General features: G+C 51.8%; 1 protein-coding gene across 2 annotated transcripts; it reads right to left on the bottom strand.

Moving 5' to 3' along the window:
• Window positions 1-1997: 1997 nt before the first annotated feature.
• On the bottom strand, window positions 1998-16268 carry SALL4 (spalt like transcription factor 4). Of its 2 annotated transcripts, XM_039719445.1 has the most exons (5): window positions 15930-16268; window positions 15520-15649; window positions 6141-8663; window positions 5240-5547; window positions 1998-4182 (listed from the first exon to the last, which is right to left on the bottom strand). In XM_039719445.1, exons 2-5 carry the CDS (start codon window positions 15587-15589, stop codon window positions 3763-3765), a joined length of 3321 nt encoding a protein of 1106 aa, XP_039575379.1. In that variant the 5' UTR covers window positions 15590-15649; window positions 15930-16268; the 3' UTR covers window positions 1998-3762. The 2 variants fall into 2 exon arrangements, with proteins under 2 accessions (XP_039575379.1, XP_039575381.1); XM_039719447.1 differs by lacking the exons at window positions 15520-15649; window positions 15930-16268 and adding an exon at window positions 14887-15114.
• Between the last annotated feature and the right edge of the window lie 572 nt (window positions 16269-16840).

The raw sequence follows: 16840 nt of genomic DNA on the forward strand, positions 1-16840 counted from the left end.
GTCAAACTCCCTCCTCAGAGTTCCCACTGAATTTTTGGGAAGCTTTGAACAGAAAGGGCAAGTTAAAAGAAATCTTTCCTTACAGGAATACTTGAGGTAATACATTAAAGTAAAGCAAATGTACTTACTTACTGTTCAGGTTTTTTTGTTTTAAGCAATGCAAAGTTCAAATTTGACATTTTAAGCAAGTCAGATTTTACCTTAGCTCATGCAAGCACATCTGCTACTTCCACAACAGCAACAGCCTGCAAATCCTGAGTGAGGGGCAAAGCAAGCAATAGCAAACAGCAACAGAAAGTCCTCCAGGCGAGAGGAGAGGCTGACGAGCAGAGACAGGGCACACACCAAGCTCACTCTGCTCTCACACCACTGCAGCTGCATCAGCTCTGAAAACTCACTCCTGAGTCACAGCAAAGGCACAAGACAAACAGCTGTCTCTTTTAATTGTCGAGATGCAACTGTAGATGTTGCTGTAAGCTGAGCACACTTGCCACTGTGGGCAGTTCCAGCACACTGCCTTCCCCAAGGCGTTGGCTCAGCTCTCACACCTGGGAGAGCAGGAAATGCCCAGCCCTGCTTGCTGAACAAACTCTCCCCTGCAGCAGGAACGTCCCCGTGGCCCAGCTCCTGCTGTGGGGAGGCTCAGATAGGTCCTACCTGTGACCCAGAGGTGTGGGAAGATCCAGGACCTGCTGGCTTAGCCAGGGATTCACCCTGCTCCAAGGAGCTGCCTTGTCACCAGGCTGTCACAGCGTGGGGCACAGCCAACATCTGGCACAGTGACCAGCAGAGCAGAGCCCTGCAGTGCCCCAGAGCAGGTCACAGCATTTGGGTGAAGAGCAGAGCCCTGCAGTGCCCAAGACAAAGCCCTGCAGTGCCTGGGCCAGGAGAGCAAAGCCCTGAGTGCCCCAGAGCAGGTCACAGCATTTGGGCTCTGGCCCAAGGCAGGCACAGCCCAGCCTGACCCCACTGCCCCATCACACCTGGGTGCCACAGCCTCGTGCTGTGCCAGCACTTTCCTTGCTGTTTAGGTCTAGACCAGCACTCAGGCTTTATAAAACCCTTCCCTCCTCATCTCCCCAGTGTCCAGCCTGCTGAGCATACACCTGAAGGCAGCAGAGGTGTGAATGTGGAATTGCACTGCTGTGGATGGTAAGGAAGAGGCAGAGCCCCAGAGCTTGGCCAGAAATCCAGCCCAGCACTGCAAGGGCCAGAGCTTCCTAGACCTCACACTTGTCCTGCCCTTCCTACAGAGCTTGGCAAGGTGAGAAAACAAGGGTTTGCTTTCTGCACTCCCAAGGACTGAGCAAGGAGCACTGTAATCAGGCAGCTCGGACCTCACACTTGTCCTGCCCTTCCTACACCTTCCTACAGAGCTTGGCAAGGTGAGAAAACAAGGGTTTGCTTTCTGCACTCCCAAGGACTGAGCAAGGAGCACTGTAATCAGGCAGCTCTGATGTTGGAAAGGTGCAGCTTTAGGGTTCCCTGGTTCTGCACCCCTTTTCTTTCTCTGTTACCTCCTAAAGGCAAAAAACCATTTGCTGGATTATGATGCCAGAATCAGGATCTCAGCACTTTACATTTTATCAGGGCTGTTCTCAGAACTGTTTTTCTTTGCTCTTTGAGGGAAGTTATTTACCCCTTTTCCATGCAGCCAGCATCTTCAGGCGCTGGCAATTTGACAACTTAATATTCTTTTTCCCTTTGTAGGATGATCACGGTACAAAAATGATTGCACATATTGCTGTCATTCTACTCTAGTGTGGAAATCAACATCCCTGGCACATCCCAACCCCTGCATCAAACCCCAGCTGTTCCTGAGGAATGGATCTCCAACTCCTCCACAGCTTCCTGGTTCCCGTTGTTCTGAGCAATGAACTAAAGCCCAACTCGACTCCTGGATTTCAGGTCCCTGGAGTGAAGCAGCGTGCTGCCTCCTCAACTCATTCCTCAGCACACAAAAAAGCTTTTTGCCAGAAAAATGTTCAGCACCAAAGTGTGAAAAAGCCATCCCAAAATTTATTCTCAAAAACGTCAACAGAAACGCATCAGTAGGTACTCAAAACTACAGAGTTCTTAGAAGTCATACATTCACAATGTAGAAATGTGACAATTGGGATGCCTTTTGCGTGGTCTATGTAACAATATCCATTTTACAGTGTAAACAGGTACTGGTATGTTCTTACCCACAAGTCCAGCAGGAAAGGCACAACTCGGCATACAGAGATCATAAGCAAGAATCAGGTGCAACAACATCACACAAACTTTTGGTAAATCTGCATTTCTGGGGCCTTCCACGAGAGACTGGACTTGAAGATTTCCTGCAGTCAACAGCCAGGTTTCTCTCCCTCCTTCAGTCCTTCCACACCAAATGCTCCCTTTGCAGCCTGGTTCAGATCCCACTCCACATCCAGTTCCAGCAGGCGTTCGAGGAATAGTGAAAGGTCAGTCCAGCAAAACTCCTCAGGTGCTTCCACTAATAATACAACAGGTTTTGGTTTCACATAGTGCATGGAAGCATCTGCTTGAATCTCAGTCATTACAGTGGTCATTATTAGAAAAAATAGACACTACAGCTACAAAAGGAAAAAAATGAGGTAGATAACTTAGAATCCAGATGACTATCCCAGCAACCTTCATACAACACACATGGATCATTAATTACCATTCTGGTGGACTGCAAGCTCGCAGACCACCAAAAAAACCTTAATGACCAGAGTAGGAATGCCATCCAAAACCCACAAAACATTTAACCTAAGCATGAATACTTCATATTTAAATACAGGTTTACACAGACTGATCTCCTAAATTACCCAAAAAAAAAAAAAAAAAAAAGGCAAAACAAAACAAAAAGTCTCTTGCTAAGGAAACCAGTTCCCATGGCAAATTGCAACAGTCACCTGAGATTCCTTGCAGAGCTTTCAGACCTGACTTCCCAAGGCAAGTCTTCCCTTTCAAGAGGAAACAAAACAACAAAAAAAGTATATACATACCCACCCATGCTTGTTTGGGGCTCTCGGTATTGAAATAAAACATCTAGGAAAAACTGCACATCTTTGGAAGCAGGAATTTTGGCACTATACTTGAAGGACTGTCCTAGTAGTAGTATTAAATAAGCAGCAGTCAACAACACAAAGAATTAATTACTTAGGAGCAGTGACTAAAGAAAAACAGCAACTTGCTTTTCATAGAACTTCTGAGGCAAAAAACCAAAGGAATTAAAAAAAAAAAAACAACTTTGTAGTTTTTATATCAATTATTAAGAAAAAGTACATTCAGAAACCACACAGAGCCAAAAATCCAAACAGAAAAATTCTAGGAGGGTGGCAGACATTCTAGGATATTTACCCGCATCAATAGTTTCCATTTCTCATCAGTAAATAGAAGCTTTTCCATCAACAGTAGGTTGTTTCCACTCTATTCAAAACCCCCATTATCACTCTATTAAACAAAGAGGTAAATATTCTAACCTTTGGAATTTCAAGTTGTAGAAACTTCTGTAAGGCTTGTACACATTAAAGTCACACGTAAGAACTACTTTGCAAGACCCGCATCTTTCCAAATAGAAGGAAATCCTATTCTTTATTAATAACTATTTGCAAAGCAATATCATGATTGTACTCTGGGCAACTCTTACAAAGACAACCATAAAATCATTTGCACGTCAATAGGAAAATAGGAGGCCGAAGTGGAATCTCTTAAAAATATAGGTTTGTGTCTATATATATTTGCTCTTTCTGTAGGTCAGCTCCTGCCGAGTCTTTAGCTGACGGCGATCTTGTTCTCCTCCAGGAAGAGAGGGAACTGGTGTTTTGGCACGCTGTCGGCGCCGGCACCGCCCGCCTTCTCCGCCTCGGCGGCGCCAGCCTGGGCCGAGTCCGCCTTGGAGGCCGGGGCAGAGTTCACGGGGGAGCCCCCGGCCATGGGCACGGGCAGGGCGGGCAGGGCCCCGCTCTGGATCACCGAGATCTCGTTGGCCTTCACGGCCAGCCCGTTGCTGAGCACGGCCGCGTACTGGTTCCACACGGCGGGGTCGATGCTCACCGAGGGCGCCACCATCTCCTTGGGGAACATCTCCGACACCTTCTTGGGGTCGCTGCCCAGCAGGGCCATGGGGTTATCGATGGACAGCCGCCTGCCCCGCCTGGCTGAGTTGTTCCACATGTGGGTTCCCACGTGGACCTTCCGGAGAGGGGGGGAAGCAAAGAGAATTGTTAATTCTGCAGCTCTTCCGTGGCGGACCCGAATTCTACTTTGCTTGCAGCCAAGGAGCCCAAAGAAGTCAGGTTTGCTCTGTCTGCATTCAGGTAAATATTAAGTTGGGTGGCTCTTGTCACAATTCCCTTCCTGGCATGTGTCAGACACAGTCATTCACTGCCTGACATCACCGTGGCTCTCTGGAGCTGGCTGCTAGAGGGCTTGGAGGACTGTTTTACGCTTGGAATAAGTGCTGTTGGCAAAGACACCCTCTCTCTCCCAAAACAGAAACCACATTATCTGCTGCAAACAGACCATACTGAAAAAAAAAAAGGGTAATGCAAAAATCCCCCAAGTAATTTGGCAGAGAGGTTCATTTAAGCTGAAATCTTCCACACCACATTCTGCTGGTGCTTCCAGCAAGGCACTGCTCACACACTGCAGAGTATTTTCTCTCCCCAACAGCATTTATGCAAGAGAACTGAAGAGCTTGAAGAGGTTCTCACAGGGAGGGAGAAGCCTCTGTGCAAGTGAGGGAGCTGAATCCCTCATGGGGCAAATGGATTCATCTGGCAAAAGGACAGACTCACAGCACTTCTTCAGTGTGTGCTTAGCCACAATCCCCAAGCACTTTGTGCCATCTCAGGATTATCCTAGTTTATCCCTCCTCATCTCACAAAATTTCAAGCAGTGCAGTGTAATGCATTTACTCAGCAGGCAGCATTTTGTAGCAGTCTATGAAATGCTTATGTCTTGACACATCCAAATCCAAATTAAAAAAGAAAGCAATCTGCTTAGTGAGGGCTAAGCCTCCCCTTCCATCCTGAAAGGAAAGTCAAGGACAGCAGCAAAGATCTGTGGGTGATCCCAGTAACACACAAAAAACTGTGTGGAGAAACTCAGGAAGGAGACAAGGGTCAAAAGTATTTGAGGAACTAAAAGAAAATCAGCGCTGCCTCAGAAGCAGCTCAAATATTAGAAAGTCTTTTCATCTCTAGTCTTAGTCTCACAGACCAAGGAGATGACAACAGACAGGACCCACCTTGAGGTTCCCTTTGGTGGTGAAGGCTCTCCCACAGATGGTGCAGGCAAAGGGCTTCTCCCCGGTGTGGGTGCGCTCGTGGATCTGCAGGGCGCTGGCAGAGGAGAAGTTCTTCCCACAGGTAGTGCAGATGTGCTGTTTGGCAGGACGGCAGAACTTGGGGCGTGGCACCAGCAGAGGGGTGACCCCGGGGGACAGAGCTGGAGGGCCAATGAAGTGGCCAGTGCTGAGGGGACGATCGCTGGGCAGCTCCATTTTTATCAGGGCTGGTGGGGCTCTGACAAAAGCAGCTGGAATACTGCTGCGACCTGGAAAGGAAGCAGAGGTGAAGCTTAGCCCAGCCTAATTCTGCTGCCAAGCTTAAGCCTGGCTGAGACTCAAGGCCCTGCCTTTGAAGCTGCATGTGCCTGAAGAGCACACCTGCAGAGGCCACCACACTTCCTAGGATACCCCAAAACAAATCAGTTCATCCCTGGGTTTGTTCATGAGCTTATGAGATAGAAAGTCTTCCAGGTGAAATTTAGATCAAGGTTAACCTCAATGCTACAGTGCCTGAAAACTCCACTGACTATTTTAGGGTTTCCACATCACACTCTTGGGATAAGCAGCTTCCCCTTAAAACACAAATGTGTATTTTTAAAGAGCTATAAGGAGATGTCAAGTGAGGCCAGGAAAGACAGAGAGGGCGCAGTCTACATTAATTTTAAGGAGATGACAGCTGTTAGGCCTTTGAATTTTGGGCCTGACTTAGTCAGGAAAACTTGACAGGGCCTATGCCCTTATCCAAACAGAGGAGCAGGAAGAGGGGAAAGCTGAGGAAGTTTGGTTTCCTGTTGGTCCTTTTAGGATTGATTTCCTTCTGCCCCACCCCAAATCCCTGGCAGCATTCTGCACTACTCACCATACTCTCCATTTGCAAAGTGTAGCCCAGGCTCTTCCTTAATGACCTTCCGACCGATGTTGCCGTACGTTAAATCCAAAGCGCCAACGACCCCTTCCACTTCTGCAGGAGCACTCTCAGGGCCCTCCGGCTTGCTCCCCGTGCCCAAATCCTCCTGGGTGTTGAAGGCAGGGGACTTGGAGCGGACGCTCTCAGCCTGGCTGTTGGCCGGGGACAGCGCCTGCAGCGACGCGGCCTCGGAGGCGGCGGGGCTCCTGCCGTTCTGGTAGTCGGCATCGCCCGCCACCGAGCACGAGTCGTTGGTCATGCCATCGCTTTCCGCCGAGCCGTTGTCGCTGGACTTCAGACTGCTCTGCCGCTGCAAGCCCAGCGAGGAGGCGGCCATCTTCATCTGACTCTCCAGCGCTGCAGCCCCGGAGAAGGCGGCGGCCGCGGCGGGCGACTCTGATTGTGCATCATAGGGAGTAGGAGGTTTGGAGGAGCTCCTGGGGCCATCCTGAGAGTCCACGTCGTCTTCCATGTCTATGCTTTCCACGATCTCCTCTGGGCGAGCGATGTCTCCGTTCTTCTCGGGCAGGGCAGGCTCCACCTCGGCGCTGTCGCAGGGCGGCTCTGGCATCGGGGTGTTGGGGATCTGCCCGCCCATGTGCATGCGGATGTGCTGCTGCAGCACCACGGCGTTTGTAAACTTCTTCTGGCAAATCGGACACGAATGCTGCATCTTCAAGGGGGTGTTGGCCCTATGGACGCCGTAGTGGGTTTTAAGGTTCCCTTTAGTGGAGAAGGCACGGCCACAGATCTTACACTTGAACGGCCTCTCCCCGGTGTGGGTGCGGTAATGCATTTTCAGAGAGCTCTGGCAGCTCAGCACTCTGTGACAGATCAGGCACTCGTTGGGGTCAGAAGTGGATTTGTCGATATTTTCAACCAGCTGCTGGAGCTTTGATGTCTCTGAGCCTTGCTCGTTTGACCCACCTACGTGGAAGATGCTCACGCTGCAGGCAGCTTGTGGCGAGCTCAAGCTCTGCTCCGTCCCCGACTCGTGACCGACCGCCCCCGACGAGGAGGAGCCACCCTCGCTTTCGGGAGAGGGCCTGGACTGCAGCTCACTTGAGAACGTGCCAGGCAGAGCCTCCTTGATGCCTGCCAGGCTGGAGATGGTCTGAGGTGCGCCGGTGGCCGCAGAGGTAGGCATTGTTGTTAGGAGAGGTTTGCTGTCCACAATCAGGTTGGACTCATCCAGTGGCACAGACATCCCGTACGGGATTCCAGTGCTGGTAGGAACATTGTCCAGGTGCTCAGGAACTGGGTAAGGATTCATCTTTATGTGGGGGTACTTGTCTTTGTGACGCTGAAAATGCACTTTGAGGTTTCCTTTGGTCGTGAAGCGGTTCCCACAGATGTTACACTTATAGGGTCTTTCCCCGGTGTGGGAGCGGAGGTGGATCTGCAGGGCACTGTCGTTGCCGAAGACCTTCCCACAGAATTTACACTTGTGTTTGAAGAAGGGCTCCTCCGCGTTCGGTTTGCTCTCAGACACGCTGATGTTGGGCGGCTTCCCCTTGCCCTTCTTTGAGGAATCCATCATGGACGAGACGGCCGACAGCGGGTTCTGGAAGATGACCGAGCCGGAGGACTGAGGTAGCAAAGGATTTGGGAACTGAGAGATGGAGCCGGGGAGGCCTCGGCTTCCCTCCGGCTTCAGGGGGAAGGAGGAGGAGAGCCCAGCAGCCAGCGAGCTGGCAGCTGCAATGCCAGTGTTAGAATGAGGTAGTTTTCCTTGCTTCAAGGATTCCAGTGATAGGCTCTGGCTCCCAGCTTTCTGTCCGATTAAAGCCACGGCAGCCGAGAGCTGCTGGGACATGTGGGCACCCAGAGCTTTGAGCGGGTCAGTAGCAGCTGCTATGGAGGGGTGCAGGGCGTGGGGAGCCATCATGGCGATCTGGATGCGGATCTGCTCCGTCAGCTGGATCTGCTGGAGCTGCTGCTGCTGCAGGCACACCAGCTGCTCCAGGATCATGGGGATGGCGTTGAACCCGGCTGCCGAGGAGGAGATGGCGTCCGACGTGCGCTGGTTCACGGCCACCTTAGTGCCACGGATGGTCTGCAAGGTCACGTTAGTGTTTGGTACTTTGGGTTTTGGTAGATAGCTTAGGCCGGGAGCTGCAGGCGTCAGGGGGGGCTCTATTTTAAGGTACATTCCTCCTACCGGCTCACCATCCATTTTTCCCTCTCTCTTTTCCACAGAGCCAGTGCAGCCCTTGGCCTGAATGTCCTTGCGTGTCCGGTCGCTGGGGAAGGTCCCCAGAGGAGCCTCGGAGAAGCTCTCAGGGGGGACTGCTCCCTCGCTGTCATTCATGATTAGAACAGGCGGATTTTTAGTGCAATTTTTCTTATGCTCAAGGAATTCAGAGAGAACAAAGAATTCTGCACAGCATTTCTCACAGATTTTGGTTTCCTCTGTGCGGCACCTTTTGGAACTCATTTCACCATCTCTATCACCTGGGACGTCTTGTGGACTCCCTTGAAATAAAAGAAAGTCACATTATTAATTGCTAGATTTAGACCCAGCACTCACTATTAAGATCACTGACTCCACCCAAACTGCAAATTAAAGTACAAGACACTGGAATCAAGTTTGCAGATCAATCTGCAGTTCTGCTCTTTGTTTTGATGCCAATTCCTTCACAACCCCAAATAAATCTGCATCTCAGTTCAGTTTACAAGAAAAAACATATTTTAAAAGGACTCTCACAAGGCTCAATGAAAAGAGATTTATTTCAAATCCCTTTATACAGGTAAAAATCCCCTGGAAGAGTTCTGCAAGGCAGCACCTGCAACACAGCTTAAAAGGAACACCAGGACAGAGGAGGCATTGAAGCACTGAGCAAAACACCACACACGAGTTATCTGTTTACACTTCAGCTTATAATTCTTTGTTAAGCATCCCTCAAAAATTCATATAAGATCGTTAACACAGGAATTCTGAGCAATTCTTACTGTCCCTATCTAAACGAGATTTTGCTCTGTCATTATAAAAGTAATTACGAGACATGAGGGCTGACAACAGCAAAGCACGGCCAATATCAGCTTTGAAATCCTTTGAAAGCAAACACAACCCAATAATAATCACTTCATGGACACAGTAGCAAACACCTGATTAAATTTCTGAACATGACACTAGCGTATGCGCCTCCATTGATACTCATGATTATTAAAAAAATAATACAAGTAACAAGTCCTGCTCACAAAACTACACCCAAGGCATTTCCGACCTCGCAGGAGGCCTTGTTCAGCTGCACCCAGAACTCACCCACTTCTGGGAAGGGGCAGGGAAAGCCAAGCTGGGCTTTGAGTCAAGCTGAGTCCACTCCTGCCCTTCAGCAGCAGCACACCACAACTCAGACTGAGCAGAATTTATATACAGACCAAAAAAGAAAAAAAAAATCGGGGAAATATCCGAACTGCAAGAGGTTAAGAGAAATTATAACCAAAACAGGATGTTTTTGCTCAGCCTTGCCATCTTTCAAACAACAAACTCCCAGGCTGCTGGAGGTGGGGCAGAGCTCAGGGCAGCAGGGAGAGCCTCCCATCCAGGGAGAGGCAGAAAGGCTCTGGATTCCAGCCCCCCTGGCTGAGACATCCCGGAGCTCAGTGAAATTGCTCTGCTGGGTGCCAAGGGTGCAGTGAGCTGGGGGAAAGTGTCACCCCTGTCACCTGCCAGCTCCAGCCCCGGGTCCGCAGCCACCCCGGATGGGACCAGGTGAAGCTCAGGAGCTTCTTGTGGCTTTGGTTTGTGCAAGGTGTGGCCAAACCACCCCAAACGTGGAGGGGACCATGTCCAGGTGACAGCTCGAGCACATTTACCCTGCTTGAGAAGGTGTAAAACCGCTCGGAGGGAGGATATGGCAAACCTTGTCATTTCTGACCTCACTAAGGGCACCGTGTGTGCTCAACAAAGCAAACTCCAACCGTTTAATGCTGTGTGGCACTGAGCGCGTGTGAAAGTTTACTTGTAAAAAGAAACATTTGGTCAATAACAAAAATTCGCAAGAATCAGAGGCCTGCTCTGCTGTGATCTGCAGAGCAATAAATCCAAAGCTGCACAAGTCCTTGAACGGGGAGGGAGGCAGTTCTCAGCACAGCTATAATCAAAAATGTTTGGGTGCCTCCCATTTAAACAGGGAAAATGAAACACTTCCCCTTCGGCCCAAACAACTCCTGTAAAGTGAAAGAAACAAGAATGGCAGCACGCTTTTCCCATCCCAGATATCCTTAAAGTGATGTCTCTAAAAGGGATTTAACTCTAAAAACACACGGAGAAGTCCAGCCTGCAGACAAGTACCACTACTGCACAATTCAGAACTTGGTCAAAAGAGTCAACCAGAATAAGAACAGTTTATTTTAAACTCGTTTTGCAGGAGTCTGAGCAGATGTACTTGGAAAGAAAATACCTGGATTAAAAAAAAAAAAAAAAAAGAGAGAGAATACACATCTAGAACTACTCTACACTGACTTGAGAGGTCTTTTACTACTTTCCTGTTTCATAGAACACTAAAACATGAAAATCTCTTTTCCAAATCCTTAAGTGTTTGGGGTCCCAGTCCCATCTCCCAGGCAGAAGGACACTGTTTCCATGTCACGAAATATTCAAAAATAACCTCAGCTTTTACTTTTTCCAGTGGCACAGAAATGTCTGCACCAAGCACTGCTGCCCACCCCCAAGGAGATATTCCAGGATAATGTCTAGACAAGTCCTCAAACTTTAACTGCTTCAAAGCACCCAATCATTTATCTCCTTCCCCTTGATAATACTTCTTATTTTTCTCCTTCTGTGCTGATAAGATCACACTAAATTCAATGCCCCTTTCCCAATCTCCAGCACAGCCCACGCTGCTCATTTTTGTAATTGTGAGGAGCTTTCCTGGTTCTGAGCAGCAGAGGAGACTCCAGGGCACTGCAGGTCCCTGTGCTGGCAGCAGAGGTTGGCAGCCCTGCCCTGTCACATATTCCCCTCTCCCTGACAGTGAAGCATTAGCTGAATAAATTCAATTCAGAGCTTGAAACGACTTGCTGCATGACAAACAGGGAAGTTATGCATTATTTTCCCTTTTACCTTAAAGAAAGGGTTTTAGATAAATTCACAAGTAGGACGCCGGGTTATTTTACAGTAGCTGGAATAACAAAGGAGTAATTGAGTGTTTCTGTAAAAAACCCATCGTGATTTGTAACCACCTCCTCTCCCCGGGCCCAAGTGCTGCCATCAGAGCCCCTCAGCTGCCCCAGCCCAGCAGCGATGGGGCAATGAAATGAAATGAAATGGAATGGAATGATAAAAAATGAAATGAAACGAAAATTACGGCCTGAACTCGGGGTTTTTCATGCCAGGAGGGCAGCTCTGCCCACCACTGGCCGAGGATTCACCCAGCACTGCCCTGCCACGGCCATTCCTCCTCCTGCACTTCACTTAACCCTCTCCAAAGGCTTCCCAGGGACACAATTCTGCTGTGGCTTTTTTATCTCCCCACCTCCGAATTTCAGGAATGTTATCTCTCAGCATCTAGTTATCCAATAAGTTAGAAGAATGCAGTAAACCCAGCAGGGGGGTTAGATTGAATCACTGGCAAATGGATGGATAAAATCCACTATTGTGTAGGACAAGGCGGTCATCGACAAGGAGGGCTGATAAAATCCACACCGCTCAAATGATTTTTTTTTTTTTAAAGGAAAGCAGTAAAAGGAGTGAGGTAAATCTAGTTTGATGTGATTTCAAGAAGGGTGCTGCTGGCCTACCACTCATCTCAGCCATTAGTGACTTTTTCCCTCAACTTTATTTCACTTGAATTCGGATGAAACAGAACTCAAGCTTTCCCACTCACTTTTTTTATTCGGGAGTTTTGATACCTTTGGTGAGCTTACTTTCCCCACAGCCAAGTCTGATCAACTACTTTTACTTTAAGGTTAACAAAGACCATGCACTTCCCCGGTTTAAATTAACTGGCAGAGGATTAATTACCACCCCTCCTCTCCCAGACAGGAGCCCTGTGCCATCAGCTCGCTGTCGCTCTCAGGGTGGCGCTTCCCTGATGCTTTTCTCCTTCTCCAAAGGAGAAGGCTTCCAAAAGCTCTGAACTGCCCCAAATCGCCCTTCTCCCACTACCAATCACCATTTAGCGCATTTAACTGTGGCAGAATCACTTTTTTGAGTAAGCGAAACGCACGACTGACAACTCACAGAGATATTCCACGGGCCTTGATGCTTTCTATGCTGAATTCATCAGCTGCGTTTTTCTACCCAAGAACGACGCAGAAACGCGTTTCTCCCAAAACCAGCATCTCACTGCTTACAGCCTCTCTCTCAAGGCTTCAATTATTTCATTACCATCTTACTAATCCCCCCTTGGGCCTATCCACACCTCCTAGCGACATATTCAGCAGAAGACACAACAACCCACGGCGAATTTGCTTGTGAGGAGCGAAATAAGCGCAGAAACGCGCGGGGAGCCGAGACCCCGAGGGCGCAGCCCGCTCGGAGCGCCCCGGGCCGGGCCGGGCTCGCTGCCGGGGCCGGTCGGTGGAGGGCACTCACGGCCCGTGCTCCGGCCCCGCCGGGCCACCGCGGGCACCGCCACCGCGGGCAGGGCCACCGCGGGCACCGGGGCTGGCAGCGGGACCCGCACCCACCGGGGCTCACAGCGGGCCCCGCACCCAGGGGAGCTGGCAGCGAGCCCCGCACACACCGGGGCTCACAGCGGGCCCCGCAGCGCCCCCGCAGCCACGGGGGTCGCTCCCGCTGGCCCCTCGCCCCCCGCGCTGCCCGGCCCTACCTGGAGCACACTTAACACCCGCACGGTGTTTAAGGGCGAGCTAAGCGGCACAAACCCCGCTGCCAAGGTCAATTGCATGAGAGTCCTAATTGTGAGCCTGACATCAACTTACCACCCACAGCAAGCGGGAGGAGGCAAAGGTTAGAGCAGCAGCTCTGTCAAAACGTCACATGCCGCCGAGCGCGGCGAAAGGGCTCCATCCCTGCTACCAATGTAATGTTTCCCTTGCGTAAAGGGAAAAGCCAGCCGGGCATCGCCCCCCTCCGTGTCCCCCTGCCCAGGCTGCGGCACCCCGGGGATGCTCCCGCAACCGGGCCAGCGAAACAAACCGAAGAAACCACCACAAAATAAAACTTGGGCTTTCCTCGTTCTACCTCTCCTCGTCCAGCATCCCTCTCCAGTCCTACAGAGCGCACGAATACGGAGATATAACTGAAGCGAAGCTACGCTAATTTTACCCTGAGGGAAAAAAAAATGCAGTTTGATACTGTATTTTTAAGGATGAATCCGATTTTTAATGGCAGCAATCCGGCACAATGGGCATTTTCAAGCCCTTTGTGGAAATGCTAATTTTCAGTGTGTAGCATTATTCCCCTGTGACCACCTGCTGATTTTTTGACCTGTTAATGGATCCCCAGGTTCGCGGGACACTTTAACCCGCTGCATTGTTCACAGAGGTGGGTCCCAAATCGCTTTGCGGGAAAAAAAGGGAATACTTGCAAAAAAGGAGATAAGGGCTTGATTTTATTATTACGAGTATGTGTATATCCTCGCTAATGCCCCGGACAAATCCCTGCGGAATTTCGACTTTGTTATGCAACTTCATCACTTATTATTTACGGGCACACCTGGAGCGGGGAATATCAAGACTGTTTGGGGGACTGGCGGGCGGTCCGAGGCGCCGGAGCCGCGGGTTGCATTTGGGAGAGCGGAGATCCCGACCCCCCAAATCCACAGCAGCCCAGGAGCAGCAGCGGGGCCACAGCCTCCCCGGGCGGCCGCTGCGCGCTCCCGGAGGGATTTCATCCAGGGTTTGGTTGTTAAAATTGAGAACGGGAGGGAAAAAAAAAAAAAAAAAGCCCGAACAACAATAACAAAAAAGCAGCTGGCCATTGCCCCGGAGAGCGCGGTGTGGAGCGATCCTCCCTCCCTCCCTCGCCTCCCCCGCCCCAGCGGCCGCATCAGGAGTGATTAACCCTTTTGTTTCAGCGCGGGGCCGGAGGTGCCTTTCCAGCAGCGGGCAGAGATTTACATGTGGAAACATCACCTCCATCCCCCAACCTAACCATATGCACAAAGGAAAACAGTCATGCATTAAACATGGGATTTATTGCCTTCTGGCCAGCATGCTGTTTCTTAAGTCACCATTAACCGGACCCAACAATTGCACATTTCGACTCAAAGAAGAGAAGGTGGAGGAGGGGGAAAAAAAATTAAAGAGCCCGAACCTCCTGCGGGCTGGGAATCAGCAGCTCCCGTAACGTGCGGGGGTTTTGATCAGTTCTAGGCACGGACACAAAACCAAGCAAAGATCCCAAAGAAAGTTTTTGGGGGGTGCACACGGAAACATTTGGGCACAACAACTCCGAACAAACTCTCCGCAGCCGGGCCGGGCCGTGCCCTCCTCCGGCCGCGTTCCGCCCGGGAGCGGCACGGGCAGGGCGGGAGCGCCCCGAGCCGCAGCCCGGCTCGGGAGGATGCTGCTCCGGCAGCCCCGCTGCCGTGGGGGCCGCCCGGAGTGCCCCCTGCCCTTCCCCTGCGCGCCCACCCCACAGCGGCAGCTCCCGGCCGATTTCGGGCGGAATTCCTGCTTTTCCCGCAGCGCGGCCCGGGAGGGCGAGCTCCCCAAAACCCGGGAGAGCGGAGCCCCCCAGGCCGCGCCGGTACAAAGCGCCCGCGCACACCCCGCGTTAGCTCACCGGAGTTATTTTAGGAAGTCGGAAATCAAAGATGGCTGGAGGTCAAGCTACAAAAGGTCCAGGGCGATTGTGATCTCCAACAAAAATAGTCCGAGCGTGGAGGGGGCGTTTTTCCCCCCGTTTTGTTTTTTTGGTTTTTTTTTTAAAAGCCCCACAAAAATTCTCATTAACTCCCGACGAAGCGCTAAGCACACCGAGGAAACCCAGCGCGAGCCATTTCCTACCCCTCCGAAGTTGTCTGCAATTTCTCCCTCTGCTCCCCCACCCCTTTACCCCCATCCCCCCGATTCCCTCCTCCGCCTCGGGGGGCCTTTGGGGCTCCCCTCCCAGGCGGCCGCGGCCCCACGCGGGACCCGGCGGAGGCTCCGCGGCCGCGGGGCAGCGTGCGGGGCATCGCGGAGCCGCGGGCAGCGCTGCGCTCCGCACCGAGCCCCCCGAAAACAACGAGGAGCCCGAGCCTCGCTCAGCCCCGCGGGGGAATTCGGCCCCCCAGAAAAAAACCCGAGAGCCGGCTCCGGGCAGAGCCCGCGGGGGGCGAAGCACGAGGGAGGAAAAATCGCCCCGGGAAGCGCCCCCGCTCCCCGCGCATCAGCCCGGCCGGACCGCGGCCGCTCCGCGCCCCTCTGCGCTCACCACTTGCAGCATCTGGGGGCTGCTCCTCGGAGTTGATGTGCTGGGGCTTCGCCTGCTTCCGTCGCGACATGGTGCACCAGCATCGGGAGCGTGCAATAGTAGCAATTATTTTCCTCTTCACAACAAATTCCTAGAGTTGGGAAATTTGGGCGGAATGCGCATGTCAGAGTAATTATTATTATCAATAATGCATTGCGATTTATCATGGGTCCCTGACGGCTGATTGGCCTGAGTCCAAGGGCTCACAGATTATTCAAATCAGCCCCATTGATCCGCGCAGCGGGGCACGCTGGGCCATGTAGTCCCCGCGCCCGGCCCGCCCCGGCGGGCGACAAAGGCGTGAGCCCCGCGGGGCCGGGCAGCCCGGGCCACCCCCGCCGCACACGCGGACAACACCTTTGTTGCCTCACCTGCGCGTTTTATATCGTGCTTTAAAGAGGTTTTTTTCCACCCCTTCCCCTAAAGCAGGCGGCAGCCCGGGACAATGCTCGTTGTCCCCTTTGTCGCTCGATGAGGGGGCAAGGGGAGAGCAGCGAGCGCGGGTGCCGCGCTGGGGCGGGCGGCTGGAGGGGCTTTAAAAGCGGAGCGCAATCAGGCTGGTTCGCTTCAGCTGTTCGAGGACTCTTTTAAAGTCTCCTTTCGATGCCGAGCCGCTGGTATTTTTAACAGCGAGTAAAAGCGCGAGGCACGTGAAGGCTCGTGTGAAAAAGTTGAAGCAGCAGCGCTTGGAGAGGGTTTTCCCACACTTAAGTTGGCTGCGTTAATACAAAGCAGAATAATTTCCATCTTTACTCCCCTTTTCGGCCCTTGGGCTCCATGGGAACGGGAGCCACGCGGAAATCCTCCCCACGAGCCGCAGCCGGGTGGCCCCCGGCGCTGGGTGGCACTTTGGGGACGGTCCCTGTGGCTGCAGGCGGCTGCAGGACCCGGCTCAGCTGAGCCCGGCTCTAAACTGTGCTGCAAAGCCCCCGAGTGTCACAGCAGAGTCACCCCAACCCCCCTGGAGCCAGGCTGGTCTCAAAAAAGCAAAAATGTGAGGATCCTTGAATGTGTGGAGATGTGGGCTGCACATCTCCAAAACCTGCAAACACCCCAAGCAACTCCAAAAACTGCAAACGCTGCAAAATCTCTGTGGGACACGATTGCTTTGTGATAGAACAACGCCCCAGGTGTGTCTGTGAAAAATGAAGTGCTTTGCTGGAAAACGCTGCAGAGAGATTGATTTGATGAAGAGATGATGATGTTGATTGGGAGGAGGAGGACATGAGATAAGGGCTCAGGAGAGTCAGGTCCGCTGGAGCACACGGGGCTTGCCCTTGCC

Source organism: Passer montanus, unplaced genomic scaffold, assembly GCF_014805655.1.
Source record: "Passer montanus isolate IOZ18808 unplaced genomic scaffold, ASM1480565v1 scaffold41, whole genome shotgun sequence".
NCBI lineage: Eukaryota > Metazoa > Chordata > Aves > Passeriformes > Passeridae > Passer > Passer montanus.